The 25,069-nt window shown below is 34.0% G+C and overlaps 1 protein-coding gene across 2 annotated transcripts; it reads right to left on the bottom strand.

Moving 5' to 3' along the window:
• Window positions 1–9,896: 9,896 nt before the first annotated feature.
• LOC148612679 (acyl-CoA-binding domain-containing protein 5-like) lies at window positions 9,897–23,364 on the bottom strand. Of its 2 annotated transcripts, XM_088594329.1 has the most exons (11): window positions 23,259–23,364; window positions 19,215–19,335; window positions 17,822–17,894; window positions 16,456–16,509; window positions 15,644–15,791; window positions 14,687–14,803; window positions 13,805–14,025; window positions 12,505–12,841; window positions 11,695–11,828; window positions 10,732–10,838; window positions 9,897–10,041 (listed from the first exon to the last, which is right to left on the bottom strand). In XM_088594329.1, exons 1-11 carry the CDS (start codon window positions 23,320–23,322, stop codon window positions 10,029–10,031), a joined length of 1,389 nt encoding a protein of 462 aa, XP_088450455.1. In that variant the 5' UTR covers window positions 23,323–23,364; the 3' UTR covers window positions 9,897–10,028. The 2 variants fall into 2 exon arrangements, with proteins under 2 accessions (XP_088450455.1, XP_088450456.1); XM_088594330.1 differs by lacking the exon at window positions 16,456–16,509.
• Window positions 23,365–25,069: the final 1,705 nt, after the last annotated feature.

Genomic DNA, 25,069 nt, shown 5'->3' with positions numbered 1-25,069 from the left:
GACATCTAAATATGAATTAGATGCTATTGTGGCATATATAAACCACTACATCCACTCTATGTCAACTTTAAGTTATAAACCACCTTTTGCGTCCTCCCAAGTCAGGGTTTTGAGTCCACCCTCGCTCCCTCAAACCCCTGACACAAATCGTTCATATTTAGCGGGTATCGTCCAGCCAATTCCGATTGGTTGCTTCTCCGGATGAGAAGCACCAATGAAAATCGATTTAACATAAAAGGTAAACAATAATACGAGGTAATGGACGATCCGATATAGTAACGATATAGAAAGTTGTATGATGTCACAAATGATGCAATATGAGCAAAAATGATAACTGTAGATTCTGTTTAGAGTCGTTACTGAAAAAATAACGTTATATGTAGCCACTTTGTAAGTTATATCGAAGAGTTTCTATTACGAGTGATTTGATTGGATTTTGGATCCGGGTTAAATTTAAGTAACTCACTAGATGGCGCTGGACAATACCCGCAACGTATGAATGAGTGATGTCAGGGGTTTGAGGGAGCGAGGGTGAACTCGAAACCCTGACTTGGGAGAATGACCTTTTGCAGATAATGCAATCGGAACTTACATTTTCAAAACCAAAATATGGAACTGGATAAAATCTGATTTACTATAGAAAATTTCATAATACGAGTGTCGCTCAGTATTTAAAGGACAAAATGAACTCTTTCGGCGGCTTGTATTTTGTTTGCACAAGTAGATTTCTTTTTAACACATTCCATTTTGTGTTTATAAAAAAGGATTAAGTAATTCTTACATAATACCCCTTGTGTCAATTAGAGTTTTTGTGAAATTTAGAGAGCGGTTAATCCCCTTTTCCTATCCATGTTGGTTGATATCTGAGCATATATGTACTTCACTGTATTTCATAATCCATTAAGTTGGCATGATAACATATCTGTCAAAACAGAGTTTGTTTTACAAATTGTTATGATGGACAGTTCGGAAATCCGATAGCTAAGGTACGGACGCCGAATTGTACTTGCCAGACTTTCAATTGGAATATTTCTGTTGGTTTTGTATGGAAAACCTTATGGATTTTTGAACTTGAATCATAATATTGTATGCTATTTTACTGAAATTCTGACTCCCGATAATGACATTTTGTGGATACCGCATTGTAATATATTTTGCAACCTTTGCAATTTATCATATTCATTAGAACATTTAACTTATGATTGTGTTGTTCGTTTTAACCTCTACCACTAGTTTCCTCGCAATTTTGCACTGCGTTACCGATATGAATAAGTCTGAATGGCTGGCACTGAAATCACTTCGCAACAGAAATGACATTACTATAAAAGAGGGTATCATCCCCCTTTTTGGACTTGGGATTTTGGTCATTTTTACAGTGAACTTAGGCAGACAAATCCATGGATATAACATTTCAAAACAGCCGTACTTTTGCATCAAATTCCATGGAATTTGGGCTTTACCAAAAAGTAAAATTGTACTTGGGACTTCACCCAAAACATGGAGTGTGAAAAAAAAAAAGCTGACAAAATAATTAGGAATACGAATTCTTATGTAAAAGAATGTTAAGTGATGTTATCTGCTCATGTTCGCCATTTTTGTCAGATTTTCAGACTCCTCTGGTTTTATTCATTTCTTAGCATAAATATTTTTTGCCCGGTGGCCCCCACTTTTCTTTTCATATTTTCATTAAACACATCTAACAATGTTGTTTTGAAGCTTTTTGAAATCCTTGCCATTTCTTCAGAGTTTTTAATAGATAAAAACTACCAAGGCAAAACCTATCGAAAATGAAGAGAAATCCCTTTCCCGCAATGCAAAATTTCAAATGATTATATCTCATAAGCAAGCTCACTGACGCATCATTTTTTTTCCTGTTCGTATTGTTATAGCATGAAAGATCCTTTAAAAAGATTTCACGACCCTATGAAATTTTCGTTTTTCTTAAACAGAGTAGCGAATACCCTTAAGGCAATCAAACAGTATTCATTACGAACAACACTGAAACATAGCGTCATGTGTGTCTTACATTTTATCTCTATTCTTCTCGCCAAATTGACAAAACAACTAAAATTATCCTATTTAAGGATATTGAGAAGAATATTGAAATGTGGCAGACTCAACCTTTTTCCTAAGATACACAAACGTCCTTAAATTTTTGAATCATTAACTGGTTAGAAAGCTCAACTAACAGGTTTGAGATCATAAAATCTAGACCAAGCATATCCCAAATATAGGGGAAATTGTTAGATTATTACTTCCTAGATTAAAATCAGTTTTAAACATCTTTGGGGAAAATACGCATGACATAAGCTCCATGTTTACCAATATGAATATATTATACTAATTCATCCACGTCTTATACAAAATATATGACGATTGATAATAAAACCTTATAATTTAACTTTAGAAGTAACAAGCTGACGTCATCAACCTTTTTTTGGTGATACACTCGTTGAATTATATCATAATGAATGACTTACATTCTATCGGTCTATTTAAAATAACCTCAATTCCCGTAGTGCGCTATTCAAAATAACCTGCTACGCAGATTATTTATTGTGCACTACGTGATTGACCAAAACATATAACCGTCATTCCTAATTAAATATTCAAAATATAACTGGCAGGACAGCTGATGACGGGACCTATGATAAAATATCCCTGAAATACACGTGTTCAATACAACTTTAATGACTTCAAAAAGGTTAAATATTAGCAATTATACAACATGTACATGTAGCTATAAATTAACTGAAAGTTTCTAATGGCCGTTTTTAGCGACCCCCTTTTTAATAGTGTTCCCCGCATAGATAGAAACAAGCGCTTAAGCACCATATGGCAGCTATGTCGTTCCATACATATAGGCGAAAGCCAATATGGAAAGGGTTTTTAAATGGCCTACGGCTCGGGCAATATCTGCTTTCTTGTATGGTGCACCAAATGGTTCAAAAGTATTTATTTGTGGGTTTGCGATAAAAAAGCTTATTTACCGGTATCAAAGGCGATTAATCGACATAATTTATAATGTCGCATATCCGGTATTTGATACTAAAACCTAATAATCGAGAATTGATATCGCATATGCGATTGTTTTGTGAAATTTGCTTGATTGACTTGTGCTGGCATAGTATCATAGTACAAATTGAAGTTACATTCAAGTTGTCTACTGGAAGAACTGCAAGAACTTGCTGTTCGTGTAAGTTGCCCCACTCAATTCAGTTAAAACAACCGATCAACATCATCACATTTCAGACCTATGCATATTACTGCCAATTCAAATTATATTAAGCTGAACAGCGATCATGCAATATTATTACTTTTGAACCGCTGAGGACGTTGTGAGTAATACTCAACCGAACAACAATAAATGTGATTAATCGGTTAATAAACTGTAAAAATCGCACAATCGGCATTTTGTATTGATTAATCGGTTTATTTTATCGCATAACCGGAAATTTTGTTGATTAAATGACACTTTTTGTTGATCAATCGGTTTACATACATCGCCTAAACACTAAATATACTTTGAACCATTCCGTACACCATATTCTTGGTCCATATTACTACCCTTCGTTAGTCCGCATTTTGAAATAGCCACAATAATCATTTACTATTCTATAAATATGAACTATTTGATAGCAATTTTAATGTTAACTGATAGAAACAAGTGCTTGTGTAGACGTGGGCTTTGTGGTATTCCGACGACCCATTACTACGACAGTTCACTACTTCGACAACCCTAGTCCGACAATCTATTATTAAACAAAAAACAAGTTTTCGCTGTAAAATTTGTGATGGAATATCAATATATAGTAAGTTTGATTTCCTACTGAACTTGCATTGTCAAACCCATCAAGCTGTGAAAAAGTAGCACTTATAATCCTCATTTTGTTCGGATCTGCGCAATAACAACAATATATCAGTCCAATCTGATTAAAATACACGATCTGACATATACCTATGGAGGGTAGCGTAATTAAAGATTTAATTTTAATTAGATTGATTAAGGACCAGTAGTGTTCCACTTCGTCAGCTACATATATGCACTCTACAGGTGAGACCAGTTCTAACCTCTCACACAACTGTCCTAGAACTGTCAGTTGGACAGTTCTTTTACGGATTTAAACAGTTCTGGAGTCAGCTCTTCTAACAGTACTAGCAATAGATCCGACCCTACTAGTAGAACTGTTCTCGTAGAGCCTGCACTGGCAATAGATCCGACCCTACTAGTAGTACTGTTCTCGTAGAGCCTGCACTGGCAATAGATCCGACCCTACTAGTAGAACTGTTCTCGTAGAGCCTGCACTGGCAATAGATCCGACCCTACTAGTAGAACTGTTCTCGTAGAGCCTGCACTGGCAATAGATCCGACCCTACTAGTAGTACTGTTCTCGTAGAGCCTGCACTGGCAATAGATCCGACCCTACTAGTAGAACTGTTCTCGTAGAGCCTGCACTGGCAATAGATCCGACCCTACTAGTAGAACTGTTCTCGTAGAGCCTGCACTGGCAATAGATCCGACCCTACTAGTAGAACTGTTCTCGTAGAGCCTGCACTGGCAATAGATCCGACCCTACTAGTAGTACTGTTCTCGTAGAGCCTGCACTGGCAATAGATCCGACCCTACTAGTAGAACTGTTCTCGTAGAGCCTGCACTGGCAATAGATCCGACCCTACTAGTAGTACTGTTCTCGTAGAGCCTGCACTGGCAATAGATCCGACCCTACTAGTAGTACTGTTCTCGTAGAGACTGCACTGGCAATAGATCCGACCCTACTAGTAGAACTGTTCTCGTAGAGCCTGCACTGGCAATAGATCCGACCCTACTAGTAGTACTGTTCTCGTAGAGCCTGCACTGGCAATAGATCCGACCCTACTAGTAGAACTGTTCTCGTAGAGCCTGCACTGGCAATAGATCCGACCCTACTAGTAGAACTGTTCTCGTAGAGCCTGCACTGGCAATAGATCCGACCCTACTAGTAGTACTGTTCTCGTAGAGCCTGCACTGGCAATAGATCCGACCCTACTAGTAGAACTGTTCTCGTAGAGCCTGCACTGGCAATAGATCCGACCCTACTAGTAGTACTGTTCTCGTAGAGCCTGCACTGGCAATAGATCCGACCCTACTAGTAGAACTGTTCTCGTAGAGCCTGCACTGGCAATAGATCCGACCCTACTAGTAGTACTGTTCTCGTAGAGCCTGCACTGGCAATAGATCCGACCCTACTAGTAGTACTGTTCTCGTAGAGCCTGCACTGGCAATAGATCCGACCCTACTAGTAGTACTGTTCTCGTAGAGCCTGCACTGGCAATAGATCCGACCCTACTAGTAGAACTGTTCTCGTAGAGCCTGCACTGGCAATAGATCCGACCCTACTAGTAGTACTGTTCTCGTAGAGCCTGCACTGGCAATAGATCCGGCCCTACCAGTAGAACTGTTCTCGTAGAGCCTGCACTGGTAGAACTTTCAGAAGAGCTGGCTGTAGTAGCAGAACTGTCAGGACAATTGGGTCTAGAACTGTTCTATGACACCTTTAGAACTGTCATAGAGCCGACTCTTCTGACAGTTCCACTGAGAGGTTAGAACTGTCCTAGAGCCGATTCTTCTGACAGTTCACCTGAGAGTTTAGAACTGTCCTAGAGCCGACTCTTCTGACATTTCCCCTGAGAGGTTAGAACTGTCCTAGAGCCGACTCTTCTGACAGTTCACCTGAGAGTTTAGAACTGTCCTAGAGCCGACTCTTCTGACAGTTCCCCTGAGAGTTTAGAACTGTCCTAGAGCCGACTCTTCTGACAGTTCCCCTGAGAGGTTAGAACTGTTCTAGAGCTGACTCTTCTAATAGTTCCACTGAGAGGTTAGAACTGGTCTTATTTGTACGAGCACAATTACAAAGTCGTGTTCATGTAAAATCACAGTTCGGTTTTGTATATGACAATAGTTCTATATCAGAAAGAGTAATCAAGGGAATCAAGATTCTAGCGGAAATCAAAAGAAAGTAACCCCGGGACAAAGACCAGACATGGAAAACAGACATACACAACAAAGAATATACATCATATATACAAAGTAACAAAAGCAAATGAGTAACTCGGACTCCACTAAAAACTGGGAGCATGGAAATATAAAAATAGAGAGACTTGAAAGCAAGGGCTTAATATGTAGTTGTCAACTTAAACTATGTAACAAATTTAAAATTTTATAAGGGGATATGGGACAATAAAGATCTTCGCGGAGCGCAGCATGATACAAATATTCAGTGGTCGAATCCTGAACAATTGGGCACAATACTAGTTTTTGAGACACTTGAGCATAGTGACTTACATTGTACAGTTCATTATGGACACAATAACTGTTTTGGACACAATATAGTACAAAATTTAATTAAACATTATTTTTCGAAATCAAACCAAAAATAAAAAAGGTCAATTTTGGGGGTGTGACCCATTTGACCCCTTACAACTCGAAAACGATAAGAGAAATCTGAAATCTGATTCAAAAATGCAGGCAGGGATTTTCATCGGGAATTATTTTTTTAATTGAACCAAAAATTTACAAAGTAGTGGATATTTTTTTTTAACTTCTCGCAACTCGAAAGCCGTAAGAGATATTTGAAATTAATCTGATTAAAAACCGTACGCAGAAATTTTCCTAAGGAATCAAATAGAAAAAAATGATTTCGGACATTAAAATCAGTTTTAAACATCTTGGGGAAAAACTACGCATGACATAAGCTCCATGTTTACCAATATGAATATATTATACTAATACATCCACGTCTTAGACAAAATATACGACGATTGATAATAAAACCTTATAATTTAACTTCAGAAGTAACAAGCTGACGTCATCAACCATTTTTTTTGGTGATACACTCGTTGAATTATATCATAATGAATGACTTACATTCTATCGGTCTATTTAAAATAACCTCAATTCCGGAATTTTATGGTGTGCTTCTTTGTTTTTCTATTCATTTTTTTACCTTACATTAAAGGGGGTGGTTGAGGCCTTATAAAACTAGTTTAACCCCAGGAAGATTTCATTCACCTGGCCACAGCCAGTACATGTTACAGTCGGCGTCACATAAATAACATACTGTTAAAATTTGAATAAAAATATTTTCTACGACTTTATTGACACCTACCGTCGTTTAAATTGTCTTAAATGACTTGCTCATTCGTTTAGCCAAACGGCTTCTCCCTAAACATTGAATCGTTAAATTCCGGTCAGATTTTAATTCTAGGTGGCAATATTTACATTGTAAAAAGTCGGCCATGTTTACAGTGATCGGGTTGCTAGGAGATGTTGTTTACGTTTAAATGGTTTGTCCAAAAACCGAAGAACCCAGAATGCAATTCTGCGTTATTTCGGATATCTCGGATTTATTTTACGCGAACAACGTATAATACCGAGAAGTTGATCAAGCAGACGATTGTCACCGGAGTTTGACGGGAACTTACGCACTTCGTTTGTAAACAAATCGTCCCGTAAAAACCAACATGGCGGATATTAGTATGGGATTTTCCCGTAAGGATTTGTTACGCATGATTTAAGCTAATAAGCGACTTGTTTTTGAGAAGCTGTTTGGCTAAACGAATGAGCAAGTCATTTAAGACAATTTAAACGACGGTTGGTGTCAATAAAGTCGTAGAAAATATTTTTATTCAAATTTTAACAGTATGTTATTTATGTGACGCCGAGTATAGTCTTCAATGATTTTTTGTGTCGTTATATTACTTTTAAGTGATTTTGAAGACTTGTCATCGTTATGTTACCGTGGATTGTATTACTTTTGTTGTCGGGGACGTTCGGAACTTACTTACAAAGGTGTGTTTACACTTGGTGATCTGTGGAAGTATTAACTATTTTGCATTTAGGTTATAGTACCCTGGTGCATTTGTTATGTTTCACCATAATTATCTATTCTTTTATTCTATGGTATGTGTCTTAGTTTCATTTTCAGAACCAAATTTTAGTAGGTAGATATTTTTTTAATAAAGAAATTTGTTGATTGGTAAACTTGTTGTTTCCATTTTTAGTTACATATGTTAGTGCGAACAGAAAGTTGTTTCTTTTTTTCTTAGCTATTTATGTACAGTCAAACCCATGTTAGCGAACACATGTATTCAGCAATGACCTCTCTTAACAGACTATGATTAGCATTTTACGTAAATTTAACATGTATATAAAGACCACCTGTCTTATGCGACTACGAGTTTGTTCTCCTGTGGAAGGTCAATAAAAACTGGTTATACTACACAATGTATATTAATTAGATCGTTGGCACGGAATCGTATTGACAATCTCAAGAAGTGTATCAATCAACGACCCAAGACCGTATTAAGCGATCATGAATGCCCTCCCCTAAGGCATAACAAAAGTGTTATCGTCCCTGCGAACAAATTTAAAGGTTCAAACAACATTGTTTTTGTTTGTTAAGCCCAATACCCCGACTGCCTTATCAAGGAATTGGGCATTGATAGTAACACCCCAAGTAATGCCACATACAAACGTACTACTTTTGACAAAGATGAAATCCTAAACGACCGCAAGTCCTTCGTGTATTCTCTCAAAAATCGAATCAAAATTTGAGGACATGCCTTACTTAAAGTGAATTCTCTAACTTAATAAGAATTCGATACAAAGAAAAGTATAAAGCTGGATCTTCATCTGGGCCCCGCGAAAGATCTATGTCGATTCTATTTTACAAAGATATTGTTCGCAGTGAAAGATGGACAGCAAGCTAGTTGCAATACCACTTACTCACGTAGTGGCATTAATCATAATGTGGATACTTAAAATTCTAAAGATTTACTTGAAAACCTAAAATCCCGCAGTTTTCGGTAATAAGTTCTCTTCAAACTTTTGACTTCTCAACTCTTTACACTACGTTGTCACATGCTAAATTGAAATCTGGTTTAAAATCTTTTGCTGATTCGAGAAATTATGTTGTTCTAGGTTACAAATCCATATATTTTTCTAAAACATCGAAGAAGGATTAAGTGTGCTACACAGAACAGCAGGTTTGTAGCATCCTTGATTTTCTTACTGATAATATATTTGTCAAATTTAGAGGAGCTATTTTTCATTCCAATGGGCATTAATCTTGCACCTCTTCTAGCAGACTTGCTTTTGTATTCATATAAGACTGAATTTCTTCAAAATCTGGAAAAAATAAAAATATAAAAGATGCTGAATCCTTTAATTTCACATAGATATATTGATGTTGTGTCCATTAACATCCCTTCTTTTTGGCAAATAATTCCCTTTTTTGTTAAAGGAGACTACAGAAACAGCTTGTTTTGCATCTGTTTTGACTTGCATCTCTAATTTGACAACAGTGGTCATCTCAATGCTAAGATTTATGATGAAAGAGACCAATTTAGCTTTAAAATTATAAATTTTCCTTATGAAGCACAATTAATTAGCTACACTAGAGCAAGTACTTACTACTCCTGAATCATGGCTACGAGTAAATGCATCTCAAAAGGTCTCTTATGGAATTCTTTTTCAGACATCAGTCGTGTGTTGAAAAATACTCAGTTTCCTCTAAAACATTTAGTAATGATTGCTTTTTGTATAATATTCTTTGACAACAAAAGTAATACCATTGATTTACTGATTTTGACTTGAGAGCATTCGAATATTATTTAATCAACACCGGTACGTTCACACCGCAATGGAAGAGTGAGTTTGGCATGCTGTAAAACCTAGATTAAACCAACTACTTCGTTTGAAATGCCTATACCAAGTCAGGACCATTGTGGTACCAGCTGTTTCAGTGACTTAAACTATTTTGTCAGATTTATTTTGGACTTCACTTGATTATAGATCATCATTAGTGTTGGGTAACTTTGTTGTTATCCTTATTTAGGCTTAATTAAACACAAACAACTGTAACTTCATGGATTTTAATAGGAAATAAATTACTATGATATCACAACAAATACAGCTCTCATTAACATCGTTCATTCTTGATCATCATTTCTCTGTTTACTGTTTCAATGAATAAAAACTGAAAACATCTTCATCTTATGGACCTTAAACAGAAAAATAATGGCATTTTAGACATGACATGCAAGTTACAAAAATATGGCTTGAAATTATTGGAAAAAAAAAAAAAAAAAAAAAAAAAAAAAGAATTTTTAAGAACTATATTACAAGTGTGATGAAAACCAATCAAAGCAGTTTTGCTAAAAAGTTTATATGTTACAATGCAAACTTGGCCTGGCCAGGTTCTATGATGTAGAGATAGGGCACTTTATAGTAGTGTGTTTTTTGTAGGATGACTAGATCTACAAGCTCTGGTTATCCCATTTCTCTGAAGAAAAAAATGTAAAAGATTGATTTTTCAAACTTTACATTTTAATTAAACCCAAACTTTGACTCTGTGTTTGTTTCTGAGTTCATAAAGTTTGACCTCTTAAATGAATATTGTAGAAACCATTTCAAAAGTATTTTTTCATACTGTGAAGCCAGTCTAAAACCACCACTGTAAAACCCCTTTTAAGTCCCTTTTTATCAGTATAAATGTATTTTGAACCTTTGTTAACTGAAAACCTGTCTAAAGTAAAAGAATTTTAAAAGTACAAAAGGGTTCTGTTAAGATAGATTTCACTGTACATTACATTTACATTGTTTTTTTTTTTTAATAAAAGTGTATGAATACTGACACATCATTTGAATTCATTGTTTTTTAATTTTATTAAAGAGATTATTTTAAAAAATACCGTTTTCTTCTTCGGTTGAAAAACCAATACAGAATTACTGGCCAGATCACAAGAAATAACATTTGTTTTCCAGGAAATTGGAAAGGAAAAGGCCACCATTTTGGATTCTGAAAATAAAAGAATATAGAGTAAGTAAAACAATTCAATACATAAAGCCAAAATTTCAATCAAGGCCACTTTTTTTTAAATGACCCTTTTTATGTTAAATGTATCAACTAACATCGCAGAAAAAAAAATACCCATGATGGAACAACTGGGCTTCAACCGTCTTAAAAAACACACACAACAAAAGAGATTTCATATAAGTTACAAAATTTGTGAGCAAATGTGATAACCAAATACCCAAGCAAAACTGTATGATCAAAACGTTTTCAGAAGTCTTCAAACGGGAGGTTATTGTTAATATTAATACTGTAAATGTACTAGTTCTGCAGTGTATCAACACTTTCACTAAAGGAAGTAGCACTATATTTCATCGCATCTAAATGCACAGCATAAACACCTTAGATAAGAATTTCTGTTCAGTGACCAGAAGTCAACTGTCAGCACACCTAAGATTCTTTTGCCTAAATTTTACTATTTTTGAGGTGAAATAGGTGAATAGTTATTAGTATCTGCAAAATTGATTTTAAGCACTATATAACGCTAACCATTTTTTGAAACTGCAAAAATTAATACCTGCCAATATGTTTACTTGACAGAATTGGGATAAGTTAGTAACTGTAAAAAATAATACGTTTACTGTAATGACAAGAAGCAGTGTTCTCCCAATAATTTTTAAATAGCACAGTGTACGTAGTACATTCTAAATAAAATTAATTACCAATATCATAGTGCTAAGAAATCATAGCGCTGCAAAGTACAGTGCTACAAAGACCTGGGGAGAACACTGTAAGAATAACAGAAAGCAAAACTCTATAACCATTCCAGTCTGTTTTTTTAAGAGGAAAGGGAGATAATTACCTCCTTCTTTTTAACTGCCTCTAATCTATCCAGCCTTGTTAAGACATCAGATATATCTTGTTGTATCTTGAGCAATGTTGTAAGTATCTGAGAATTCACCTCAGGACCAGCCTGTATTGATCTATGATCCATATCTGTCAAAAATATAGAGAAAATTTAAGAAAACAAATTCAAACATGAAATAAAACCAAAAAAACAAAACAAAAAATACTGTGAACAGCACCCTGTCAAAATGCATATAATGTACCAGCTTGAATTGTCTCCCTTTGTCTTGCAAAATTATCTACTGGTAGTTGGATCTTTGCTCTTTTTTAATTCCTAGGAATTCATATGAAGAAGGGTACCCTTTGCAAGCTCCAAACTTACATATACAATGAGAATGGATATGCTGAATATGTCTAAGAGATAACAACCACACCAGGATGAAAAATGTCTTAAATTACATGTATTTAATGTTTATACATGTACGGTAGTTAACAATCTTTAGCTTTATACACATCTTTTTATAAAAAAAATTATCTGCAAGGAGGATAGTTATTGGGACAAAATTTTCCGGACTTTAATTGAATTAAGGCTTGTTTTTCTACAAACCTGAGCCCCATGTAGAGTTCCAATATATTTCCTACAAATATTATTCCTTTAGACTATAAAGCAAGTGCAAATTCCTTCAGGGGGAAGGAGGTGCACCTGGCATTTTTCATAAATTCTACCCAAACAAATTTTCTTTTCTCACTTCATTCAGTCTATTCAATTCTATTTAACCTGAAATCCTGGAATCTCCTCTGTAAAAAAACTAATTCATGCACATACCTGGTTGTAATCCAACAGACTTCTGAGACATTGTCCTATTGCCACCCACCAGTAAACTCTGATACCCCACTTGATGGTTCATTGAATCTGATTCCAAACATTCTTGTGACTCTGACTCACTGTGATTGTATATGTTATTTTTGGAATGTAAATTTTGTGTAGAAAATAGTTTTTCTGCCTCTCCAGCTTCTGAGATCACATCTGAATTAATTTCCACATCAGATTTCAGTGAGGAATTTCCAGTAAAATGCACTTGATTTTTCTTTTTCTGATTCGGTTTTGCACTATTGTCATCAGAGTTTGTATTAATATGGTGAATCTCATTGATAACTTTGTCCTGCAAATTGAACAAAAGCTGTTACAAAATGTTAGGTAAAATTTTGAAAGGACCCAGTACTAAACTTACATTTTCTACATAGAAAATGATCAAAACAATGCAAAGAGTAATCAAGGGAACCAAGGTTATAGCGGTAATCAAAAGAATGTAATCCAGGGACAAAGACCAGACATGGAGAACAAACATACACAACAAAGAACATAAAGTAACTACAATCATACAATCATACATACAAGGTAACAAAAGCAAATGAGCAACTCGGTCTCCACTAAAAACTGGGAGCACGGACCAGGTGCACCGGTAGGGTAAGCATCCTCTACTTTTCTAGAAACACCAGCCGAGTTGCTCATAAAAAGCCAAGTCCGGGGCAGACAAACGAGGAAAGGAAAACTATGACCCGTTAAACAAATCAGTTTTCATGCAAAAATTGGGATTCAGTACTTGAAATTCATAGCTGAATGTTCCTCCAAAGCAATTAAAAGGCCCAATAAATTACAATTTTAATTATAATCACTTGCCAAAGAGTAGATATTGCTATTTTTAATCCAACCACATTGTAGACCGCTTTCTTGTTTACGCCTTCTTTCATTTGCATGTTCACAACATACTTCAGTTGAAAGGGAATTCATCTTAAATAAGTTCTGACAGAGTGAAAGGAAAAATAAGCTACATGTAGAAATAATACCATAAATTCCATCATTCATTTTACCAAAAAAAGATTTTAAGAATCTTAAAACGAATCTCAAGTTCTGCAGTTGAAAAAAGTCTGACATTATGCTGGTTTTTAACCTTTTAAAAATTTACATAATTAGTTCATGAACAACTAAGAACAATAGCTAAAACCATGCTTCAATGTTTATAACTCAAGATACTTTTCTCTCTCTCTCTCTCTCGTTATTGAATTTCACATAACAAACTTTGTACAGAAGACTTATGTATTAATATTGTAGGATCAATACATACAGGTGAAGGCTGATCAAAAGAATCACAGAATTCATCATCACTTTCGCTCTCTATTTGACCTCGTGAACTTTTATGGACCTCTTCCACAGTATCATGCTGTATGTTGTCATAAACTGTATCTCCACTAGGGAGACGCTCAGTTCTGCTTGACTCAGTGTCATGGATTTCATAGTTTGTTGTTTCGGCAGTATTTCTTGGTCTATTTTCCCACTGTTCTTTCTCTGAAATGATACAACAACAAAAACTTTTAATGTATAAATAAAAGTCCTTTTCAGTGAGCTGTGTATCTCGGCTTTGGCTATTACATTTTAAATTCATTTTATTCAAGAAAGAATCAATAAGCAACATTAAAATAACGTAACCTTTACGCAATATGACTGTTTCTGAAATTGGATATGCACAAAACATTCCAACCAATAATGACCCCAGGACACCTCTCACACAACAAATATTTGTGAAACAAACATTAATTTACTCTTAACTACATCCATTTAGTTCACTCAACAGTTTTTAATAGACTCATATCCAGTTCCTATGCTCTTTATTAACTAGTCATCAACTATGTCCCACTTAAATGGAACTAGCACATTTCAATTTCATGTATATGACACCAGCCAGTAACAAGGAGGGTAACATAACTCCCTGCCTATCAATATAAAAAGGCCACACTTAAAATATGTTTGTTTCCCCTTTTCCGACCCTAGCTTCAGGCTAAGGTAGGTACGTAGGGAAAGTATTTGTCCTTAAGTTAGTATAATTCTGTAAAAACCAGGATCAAAGATGTCAATAAAAAGTAATGCGGAGTACAGCATGATACAACCACAGTTGTAGGGTCAGGGGAAACAAATCTAATTTTAATTTGGTCCAATCTAAAAGCCTCACCAGTGTCCAATATTGATAGAGCAGATGTCTCATTGTCATAGTTTGTAAATTCTTCATCCATTGACTCTGGGAATTCCCTGACACCATTCAACACAATATCTCTCTCTACTTCAGGGTCTACAATGATATAATAGTCTTGGCAAAATCCTTTAAAAGGGATATATTTGTTTATACCAATATCCAATAAATTTTGATTTCTGATTTTTGTCTGACATATCAGAAGGTGTATTACTTATAATAGTCTTAATAAAACAATATATTTGGATTTAGTTCCTACATACGGGACATGCGTCCTTCCATTTTAAGTTATTTGCAAATTAAAACTGTAAATTCCTTGATCTGCCTCTGCACTGTACCAGAGTATCCATACATTTAGACAAACTTCGATCCTGTGATCTTTGAACTAAACATATTGGTAACCAGTTACTGTTGGTATTGTGTTACCAATAAAATTTATAAAATGGTTCAAAGAAAGAAATGACTGAGTTGCCATAAATAGGAAGTAGACAAACTTGAAATTACATGCCACGATGATAGGACCCTTAACTTAAGTTGCATACCAAGTATCTAGTAGCTCTGATTATAGCTGCTGAGAAAAATGTTACGAAAGTATTTTCCCTGTCTGCTGCTGGCCCCATTGAATGTCATTTATATCCTACATGAATCTGTTTTAACTAGTAAAAAAAATGTCTGTCAGATAGTTAATCAAAGGCATGTATTTACCAATTTCTGTGAAAGTACTTATATTCGTGGGGCACCAATTTTCGTGGATTTCGTGGTTCACTCAAACCACGACTAAATTCCTGATAAAATACATATTTTCAGTTTATTTGTAATTTGGGAAATGTCTAACCATGAATTTAAGAATCCAAGAACCAACAATTTGACTACAATCCACGAAAATTGACATCCACAAATAAAAGTACTTTCACAGTAGATTATTTCTATAGTACTAACTGTTTTTTAGTACACCTCTCTGAACAACACGGCTCTCATAATCTGGATTCCCTGCAAATGGAGTTTTCTCTTCAATCAGCTCATAGAATGATCCAATCACATCCATAAAATCTCGAACTGGCTTCTCCTGTGGCATGGCCTCTACAATCTATAAATTGGAACTAAACATGATACAATCTATACATAGAAGTAGATTTAAACTGAGAGACGACATACAAAACCCTGCAGTATAATTACTAAGAAAAAAACCTTATAAAGCATTATGACTAATATTAGATAAGAAAACAACATCAAATGATCAGAATAAATGAAACATAAATAACAGAGGATTAAGAAATCAAACTAAAGATATTTGAGATAAACTTAACTTACAAAATTTGAACTGCAGCGTATAGAATACAGCCATATTGATGTATTTCAGCTAACCTTAATCTTATAAAATATCTTAAGAAATCAATGAACATACCATGTAAAAAAATTAGGGAATAATCCAGCTAAAATACATTGCATCAATGTATGTTGTTTGTAAAGCACAAACTGAATAGTAGATAATGTACTTTTGAAAGTAGATGAGAAATAGAAGAAAATGAAATGAAGCTAAAAAACCAAAACAAAACAACAAACAGAATAAGTTTTTGGAAATTCTGAAAACAGTTACAGTTGCTACTGATACAATTAAAGGCATCAGAATTTAGTATATTGCAAAGCAGTGATACTAGATATTTTTAATTTTGATAATTTGCTTTGTTAAAAATGCTAAAATATAAAAAAGTGTGAAGTGGATATAGTATAAAGAAACAGGGTTTTCCTACCCTCTTGTCATTCTGGCCCATAGAATTCCATTTGTCTGTGGACGATGATATACTCTGAAAATGTAAATAGTCAGCTGGTCAGGGTTACTTCCAGAGACTAGTATACACTACAGCTTGTGTGGACTTTACACTGCCAACCTGTAAATGGTGGATGCTAACACCTAAATTTGATTTAGACATATTTTATTCAGGTAACCTCTAATAACTAAAATGAATTTAATAGTTGGGTATAGGAAGGCCACAAATATACATTTCATTCATCCTTCCATCTTCTAGTTTAACAATATTTTGTTACAGGATATTAAGTTTCTTTTGAAACACATAACAATGGGAAAAAAACACAGGCAAGGGAAACAGATATTCATTTCAAAATATTTGTTTAATGTCCCTTTGACATTTTGCAGATGTCTTGGTTAAATTGGGTCCTATACTTAAAATTAAACTACACAAAATGTCCAGTAAAATTGATTGATTGTAGTTACATTTCCTATAACATTTGCGAATATTTCATGCAATTGAGGACGAGAATTTTTAATCAACCAACCAGATCCTTTCTCATTTCTGTCAAAGGTGCTTAGAAGGAGTTTTATTTTGATATTTGAGCTCACCAGTGAAATAGAAAGTTTTGTTTAGGCTTTCATTGTGAAAAGGCAAAATTGACTTGAATTGTAGTGCAGAATATCTTTCATGATTTTTATCACAGCATGTATCTATACATGTATTTAAACAGAATGCATTGATGGTATTGGTACAAAAAATGTACATGTACACCATTACTGTTAATTACATGTACAATGTGTAATAAATGGTTATTGGACAACTTAGGTAAGGTAAAGGTGAAAGCTGAAATGTTGCAACAAACAAAACATTTAAATAAAATAAAACAAGAAATTAATACAACATAAAATGAAATGTAGAGAACAACATAAAAACAAACAGAAAGAGAAGAGGAAATAAGTTGCATGCATTTAGAATAAGTCATTTGTGTAATTAATTAATGTTTTTAAACAGGTGCGGATCCAAGGACTGGCGTGCCAGGCATACGCCTCCCCTAAATTGGTCAGAAAAAAAATTTCACCACAAGTTTCAACCCATCTTTGCATGGCATTTAATTCAATTAATGCCCCCAAAACTCAAATCCTGGATCTGCCCCTGTTAAACATGTAATTATTCAATTACACACTCATTTCAGCAAGAAATTTGTTCTTGTTTTGGTACTGTTTACAAATATGTTGTAAAAACAATGTTATGCCTGATTTATAAAACATATTAACATCTTTCGTTTCGTCCTTTTATCCTATTCAAATAACAATCTTATACCAGTAACCTTATATCATATTTCATATGTGTAACAATGTTATCAAACCTTTTTAAGTTCTTCTACGTAAAGGTCCATAGCTTCTTCTTGTGCCATATCTCCCAGTTTGCTCCATGCATCCCTGTAATGAAAAAAAGATATAAACTCAAAAGGAGGACAACACTACCACATCGTAACGCTTAAATATAAAAACATATGAAGGTTTACAGCCCATCTTAAATTGGCTTAGGTATGTCTTTCTAATTTGTGCCATGCTTTATGCAATCACTTTTTTAACTAATGTTAGTTATTGTCAATTGTTCACTAAATTTGTTTTATAAATGTTGTAAGCAACATAATGGGGATGGAGCATAAGTAAGGTCAAATATGCTCTGAAACATGAATTGGAGCATCAATGAGGTCAAACATATGTATGCTCTGAAACATGAATGGCTCAAATCCTTCTGTTGAAAATGACAGCAGTAAGAAATATTCTGTTTGAACATTTTACACAGATGCACATCGTGTAATAGGAAGTCTCGCATATTTCCACAGGTCCAGACATCAGTGATACAACAAATAAGCTGTGAAATACAGTACAGCTTGCGGCATAGTTTGTTGAATGCCAGGTACAGTACAGCTCGCAGCATAGTTTGATAAATGCTAGGTACAGTACAGCTCGCAGCAGATTGATGAATGCCAGGTACAGTACAGCTCGCAGCATAGTTTGATAAATGCCAGATATACATGTACCTCCAATACCTGGCAAACCTGGCACAACTCTTAGAAGTTTACCTCTGTTATTTCTAATATACAATTCATTAATTATCTAGGTAAAAAATTATTTTAGTACAAATAGCTCTGTCCTTCAAAGGCAAAGCCTAAAATCATATTGTCTTTTTAAGGGGTACCTAAAATCTTCTCTAAAAAAATTTGGCTCGTTTAAATTTCTTGAAATTTTATTCAGTGTTTTACTTTGATAAAAGAAGCAATATACACAAATTTCAAGAAATATTAATCACATGTTCCATGGGAATAATTTCAATGAACATATAGTATCTTCATCAATAAAACTTTTGATCACTAACATGCTTTGAGTTTGATATCAGAACATCACAAAATCAATGTTTTGCTGATTTTAACAAACTTATTTCCCTTATATCAGCTTTTTCTGTGAAAGTACATCGGTGTAAGATCAAGGATTTTAGGTTTGGAAGGGTTGTATAAAAATAAAGATTTCATGCTAAACAATATTTTTCCCTAGGAGCACACACACACATCATGCACATGTAGGCTCATAAGACTGGATCATGCATACGGTCAGAATCCTCTCAAGTATATTTACATGGTACATGTACATGTATCTTATAAAGCTAGTTATAATAGAGATTGAGTTACAATGTAATGTAATCATAAAATGTACATGTATGAAATACACAATAAAAATAAGGATAAAACAAACCACTTTTTCTTTGCCACTATATCCCAGCTCCATGGTTTTGGTTTAGTACATTTGCCCTCTGATGCTTGTTTGTATAAACCATAAAATGTCAACATCATCTCATAGGAAGGCTGAAAAGGTCCTGTAATACACATTTATACAAGTATTTATAAAATATTTATACATGTGTATATATACATTTGTATATAAATGAAGTCTAAGAGTAAGACACAGGCTACAAGTAGTATGTCTTCATAACAAAATTCACCATTTCATACAAAAAGGTACCATTTTACTCATCCATATCATGTAGACACTATTTCTTACCCAATGAAAGAAATAATCATAAATACATTTGTACATGTATAGAACAAATCATCAATAACCATTTTGTTTTGTATGAACAATGTACATGTATACCAGTATAAAAGTATTGGTGTAACAGTAGAGCATGGACCAGCTCATACTTTTCACAAACCAGAACAGCTAAATAAGGACCTATATATTTTATCCTTTAGCAAAGATGATAATCTATAGATAACAGGCAAATAAGCCTCTGGAACAGGGTTATGCTGCTACAAGATTGAAGTCATCACTACAGAAGTTTTATGGTCGTCATCATGAACTCGTGGATCATTATGATGTATCTGTCTGCCCATGAAAACTGATTTATTCAACGAGTCATAGTTTTCTTTTCCTCGTTCGTCTACCCCAGACTTGACTTTTTATGAGCATTTTGGCGGGTGTTTCTAGAAAAGCAGAGGATGTTTACCCTACTGGTGCACCTAGTCCATGCTCCCCATTTTTGGTGGAGTCCAAGTTGCTCATTTGCTTTTGTTACTTTGTATGTATGATTTTAGTTACTTTATCTTCTTTGTTGTGTATGTCTGTTTTCCATGTCTGGTCTTTGTCCCTGGATTATATTCTTTTGATTACCGCTATAACCTTGGTTACCTTTATTACTTTTTCATTAAGAGGCGGTACTTGAGGTACCTTCACCCTTCTAAACTACTGAAAGGTCCTGCCAGAATTTTCAAATTTCATACATTTTTATTAAACAAAATGATGAAAAGTACCTCCTACAAAAAAATAATGAAACCCCTGAGATAAATATTCAGTGATTAGACTCTACATGTATGTATAAAAATAAAATGTAAAGAGAAAATGTTGCTAAAACAAATTCGGTAGGAAAAATAGTAGATTATATTTTAAGATCACTTCTAATTTATTTTCCAAGTAAGAGAATAATAAATTTAAATGTAAAATATGAATTATTTCATCTCAATAAAACATTTGACAGAACTAAAGCTTAACATGGTAATACATGTAATATAACAAAGTTATTGAGTTTTGAAAATAGGGATTATATGTCCCTGGGATTATTATCCTAAAATTGCTAATACAGTGGAGTCCTGTTAATTGCATAGCCTATTTGTCAAAAAAAAAAAAATTCAATTAACAGAAATTATCATTTCAAGATAGAATATCGATATTTTTGATGTTTAAGTGGGACATTTTTTTTTATCATGTCTAATTAGATTCCTGCCATAGAAAGAGAAAATATTGGTAAAACTAAGATCTTTGGAAAACTGAGTTATTTCACTAACAATGTATTGTTTTACCCATTTAGGCACATTTTTCAGTAAATTTTGAAAAAAAATATTTATGCAAATAAGATGAATTTTTTACATGGATAAGATGGGAATGTTTTTGTTCTAGGAGTTTCTATGCACTTAACAGGTATGCATGGAGTCCACGGAATTTTATTACAATGTATGTTGTGTATCTGCCAACCAATTTGACATTCAGTGAGATACAAATTAGTGAATATGACATCACTAATGAGATTGGCAAACTCTCCTATTGTTAATTTTTTTTTCAATTTTTTTATCCAGTCTTCTGTTAGAGGAAAAATTTGTCTATCTTCTAATATATTGTTAAAGAAAACATTCAAATAATTCTTCCACAATGTGCGCATACTTATAATATGACTGTATTAAACGACTTTCACATTTGCCATGTACCTTGAATATGGTGGAAACTGGTTTACAGTTTTATACTAGGCAAAGAAAGAATATTGGATTTAAAGACTGCTAGAAAAGTAATAGTAATTAGTGTTTCCCAAAAAATTGTGAAGGCATGGTTGTTTAAGTATTTTGAGGGTATTTAACTATCAAAGAGGGTTTTATTGGGGCACAACATCTTAACACTAGGGCAATTTATTTATTGAAACCTGCAATAAACAGCCTTCACCCTTGTATGGTATTGTAAAAGTATCATAAATGGGTGTCAACACAACAGGAGTACATGTTAACATGCAAATAAGTTTAAAAAACTTAAATTAATCTTATAACTTGAAAGTTGGGTTTGTACATCAGGGGGCCCAATGTAAAATTCATGATGAGGGCAGCATGGTGCAGCACCATGCTAAATTGGTCTAGGCAACCCTCTAGTAATACATGTATGGAAATACATCTCTAAACATAAAATATCTGAAATGCTCCAATAATAAATGTAGAACATTTATCATTTAAGCATTCTTTATAGATAGGGAATAGTTTCTATTCCCTTGGCTCCCAGGGCTCATGCTACTGGGCAATTCAGGCAAATTATTGCCCTGGGGTACATTGTAGCTCACTTCGCCCTCAGACTACACCAAAAGCAAAGTGAAGTCACCCTCTCATTTTCAGACATCGCCCATGATTGTTTCAAACCTTTAAGACAGGATACAGAATGAAAATTCCTCACTTCAGCTTACGAAATTCCATGATTTTTTGTTCGTATTTCATTACAAAACATGCAAATTTGTCTTGCAGTTTCTTGGGACTTTGGTTAAATTGGTCTCAATTGATAATCTGGTGAAAACCCCAAGTGTTTCTTTTCATCTTCTTGTTTCATAACTGAATAGAAAATTCTCCATTTCAATGGAACACATCTTAAGATTGAGACGAGTTCGTTCCAACCACTACAATATGCATATGCGTCAATTAAATTTCAGTTTTGATTTGTCAGTAATAAATTTTGAACATGATTATTGATACTCTTGATCAACTTACATCAAGAGGCTGGATGTTTTGAACAAGAAATCATTATTAATTAAGTGGAATAAGGAAAAAACAGAACAAAATGAAAATTGCAACAGAATGTCACTGACTGAAATTTTCTATTTCAGTGCTGCATTGCAAGATTAGATTTGCTTTACTCAAACATATATTAATTTTGCTGTAATAAATTTGGTAAGGGGTAGAGGCATAGATTAGAAATTCAATTTTATGAATTTATAATACAGTCAATAATTCAGTCAGCAGGCTGATTTTTTGTCCAAAATATTTACTTACTTACATATATGTATGTACATGTACATTTTAGCTTAAAGAAGAAAAAAGTAACATTTACCTCAAAAAAAGAAAACATATGAAAATGCTGCTTATTTTGTGTGCATGTAAGTAACATATAACACATAATTTGAAAAAAGCATTAGTAAATGATGCGCCTATGCCTTCACTTCTCCCTGGTGTCTCTCTGAAAGAGGAGTCACTTCTCCCTGTTCTTCTCAAATAGCTTGAGCCCTGCCCCTGGCTCCTATTACAATGTCACAGGATCTTACAATATGTTGACCTTAATATAATTGGAGAACTTTTCCAGAATGGAGGTGAATGTTAAAGTTGTCTATACTACACAGGATACAGAAATCTTATCAATGCTATAAATTATTAATAAATAGCTCAATAATGACACAGTGATTAATATAATAATAATGTGTAAAATATCACAAGGAGCTTCTCTCCTTAGACAACCACAGTGGTTCACTCTATGAGAGAAGCTTCTTCTGCTAGGAAACACTTGTTTTCGAGCTATTTACAGCATATATTTAAGATTTCTGGTTCCTGTATGAATAGTGAATAGTGTATTACTGACATTGATTGTATTGATATGTTCGTATGTTTTAATGTAAATCTAGAATTTTATTCACTCAGGAGCGCTAAAAATGTAGCTGCTCCACATATTTTAGGAACAGTTGATTTGATCATTAGCTCTGTTATCGTAACTGTTAAACTACTCTACCATTCTTTGGTAAACTATGGATAACATTAACTGCAGCGTCAAATTTTTCTTTAGACGTCGCCATTTTCTTGTCATATTACCTGTCACGTGAGTTTCAGTTGGTTTCACTAAAGACCGATGAATATCTGACAGCGTGTGAGGCGACGTCCCATTTGCTAAAATTTGAAAAAGCACCCAAATAAGCTTGTTGCAGATTTGATTCATATTTTAAAAATCAACAGTTGACGTGCATAAAGGTGAAATGGACAATATCTGAGGTTTTACAAGCGATCTTGATAAATACTTCCAAAGCCATGATTGACTGGGGTAGACACACACACATACACAAAGATATGCAAGTCAAGTCTAATCAAGTAAACTTTAAGTCGATATACCAAACAATAAATATAAGCTCTGTAGAGGTTTTAAGATCGACATAAATAAACACAAGACATACACATAAACTTAAAGCAACATGACATACAAACTATAAATAACATGCAAGTAATCAAGCACACACAAAAAAAAGCACTATAATAAAAGCAATGCAGACTAAATTCAAAATCAGATGCTACTAAGCAGCTAAAAGCACTAAAATTAACATGCCAGCAAGATTAAAATAATAATTGAAAGAATTTAAGAAGATGATGTTGTACCTGTAAGTTGGGTGAGCCAAACTATCGGCAAAAGGAACAAGAACGTCCCTTCACCTCCCACTTATTTATCAAACATTTAAATTGATCAAGTTCCATGTCCCCTCTTAATTCTTTTTAGGCCATACCTGGTTGTGTTTACTCTTGGTATGTTCACCAAGTTTGTATACCTAAAAGAGTAAGTACTTTCTTTAGCAGTTATCATATCATGTAAGTATACAGGAGTAAGTTTGTTTATTATTTTATATACATGTATAGCTAAAAATTTCAATCGTCTAACTCTTAAGGATAGCATCTTAGATTTTATTTACAACTCCTCATATGTACTTTTATCATGATTATAAATAAAGCGTTTAAAACTCTTTCTTGAATCTTCTCTAACTTTTTTTGTACAGCTTTCATTACAAAAATGCTATACTAATGGACAATAGTTGAAATTTGCAAGTATAAAAGAATAATACATTGTAAGTTTACCAAATTTACTTAGGCGATTTCCAATTCTTTTTAATGCATTTAATTGTTGTAATGCCTTTTTTACATACATTAGAGACATGACTATTAAAGTTCAATTTAAATCAAATGTTATACCAAGTAGATTTACCTCGTCCTCACAGAGGATGTCATTTCCATCTAAATTAAAAGTAATGTTCTCTTTTTGGGTCTTACTTGCCAATCGCAATAGCTTAAAACTTGTCAGGATTGGCTTTCATATGATTATCTGAGAACCATTTGATTAATATACTACTCTCCTGTTCGAGTACGTTTACAATATTTTGTAGTTCATTGCTGCTATATGATAAAGTATTTTCATCAGCATATAAAAAAGGACCGGTCCTAAAATTCTAAAATTGATCCCTGTGGAACCCCTTTATAGATGTCCAAAGATATATATAACACAAATGAATATATATATATATATATTGTGTATTTTTTAATTGTATTGCATCTATAAATACAAAACAGTGCATTTCCGACTTCTTGTTTTCACTATTGATTTCAACCCGTGTGGATAAATCAAAATCTTTTTTTGCTCTCTCTCTATATATATATATAAACGTCTCAGGATGTGACGACTCTATTCGCTACACTGCTCCATCGGATCAAATTGATACAGGACATAACGTAAACTTATAGAAGAGTCTGAAAAATTCCCAACGATGTTAGAACTGTCAAATTTGC

This window comes from Perna viridis, chromosome 7 (genome assembly GCF_037379345.1).
Source record: "Perna viridis isolate PV_CMFRI_1.1 ecotype Kerala chromosome 7, ASM3737934v1, whole genome shotgun sequence".
NCBI classification, from domain to species: Eukaryota; Metazoa; Mollusca; class Bivalvia; order Mytilida; family Mytilidae; genus Perna; species Perna viridis.
This window is presented reverse-complemented; position numbering and strand designations above follow the sequence as displayed.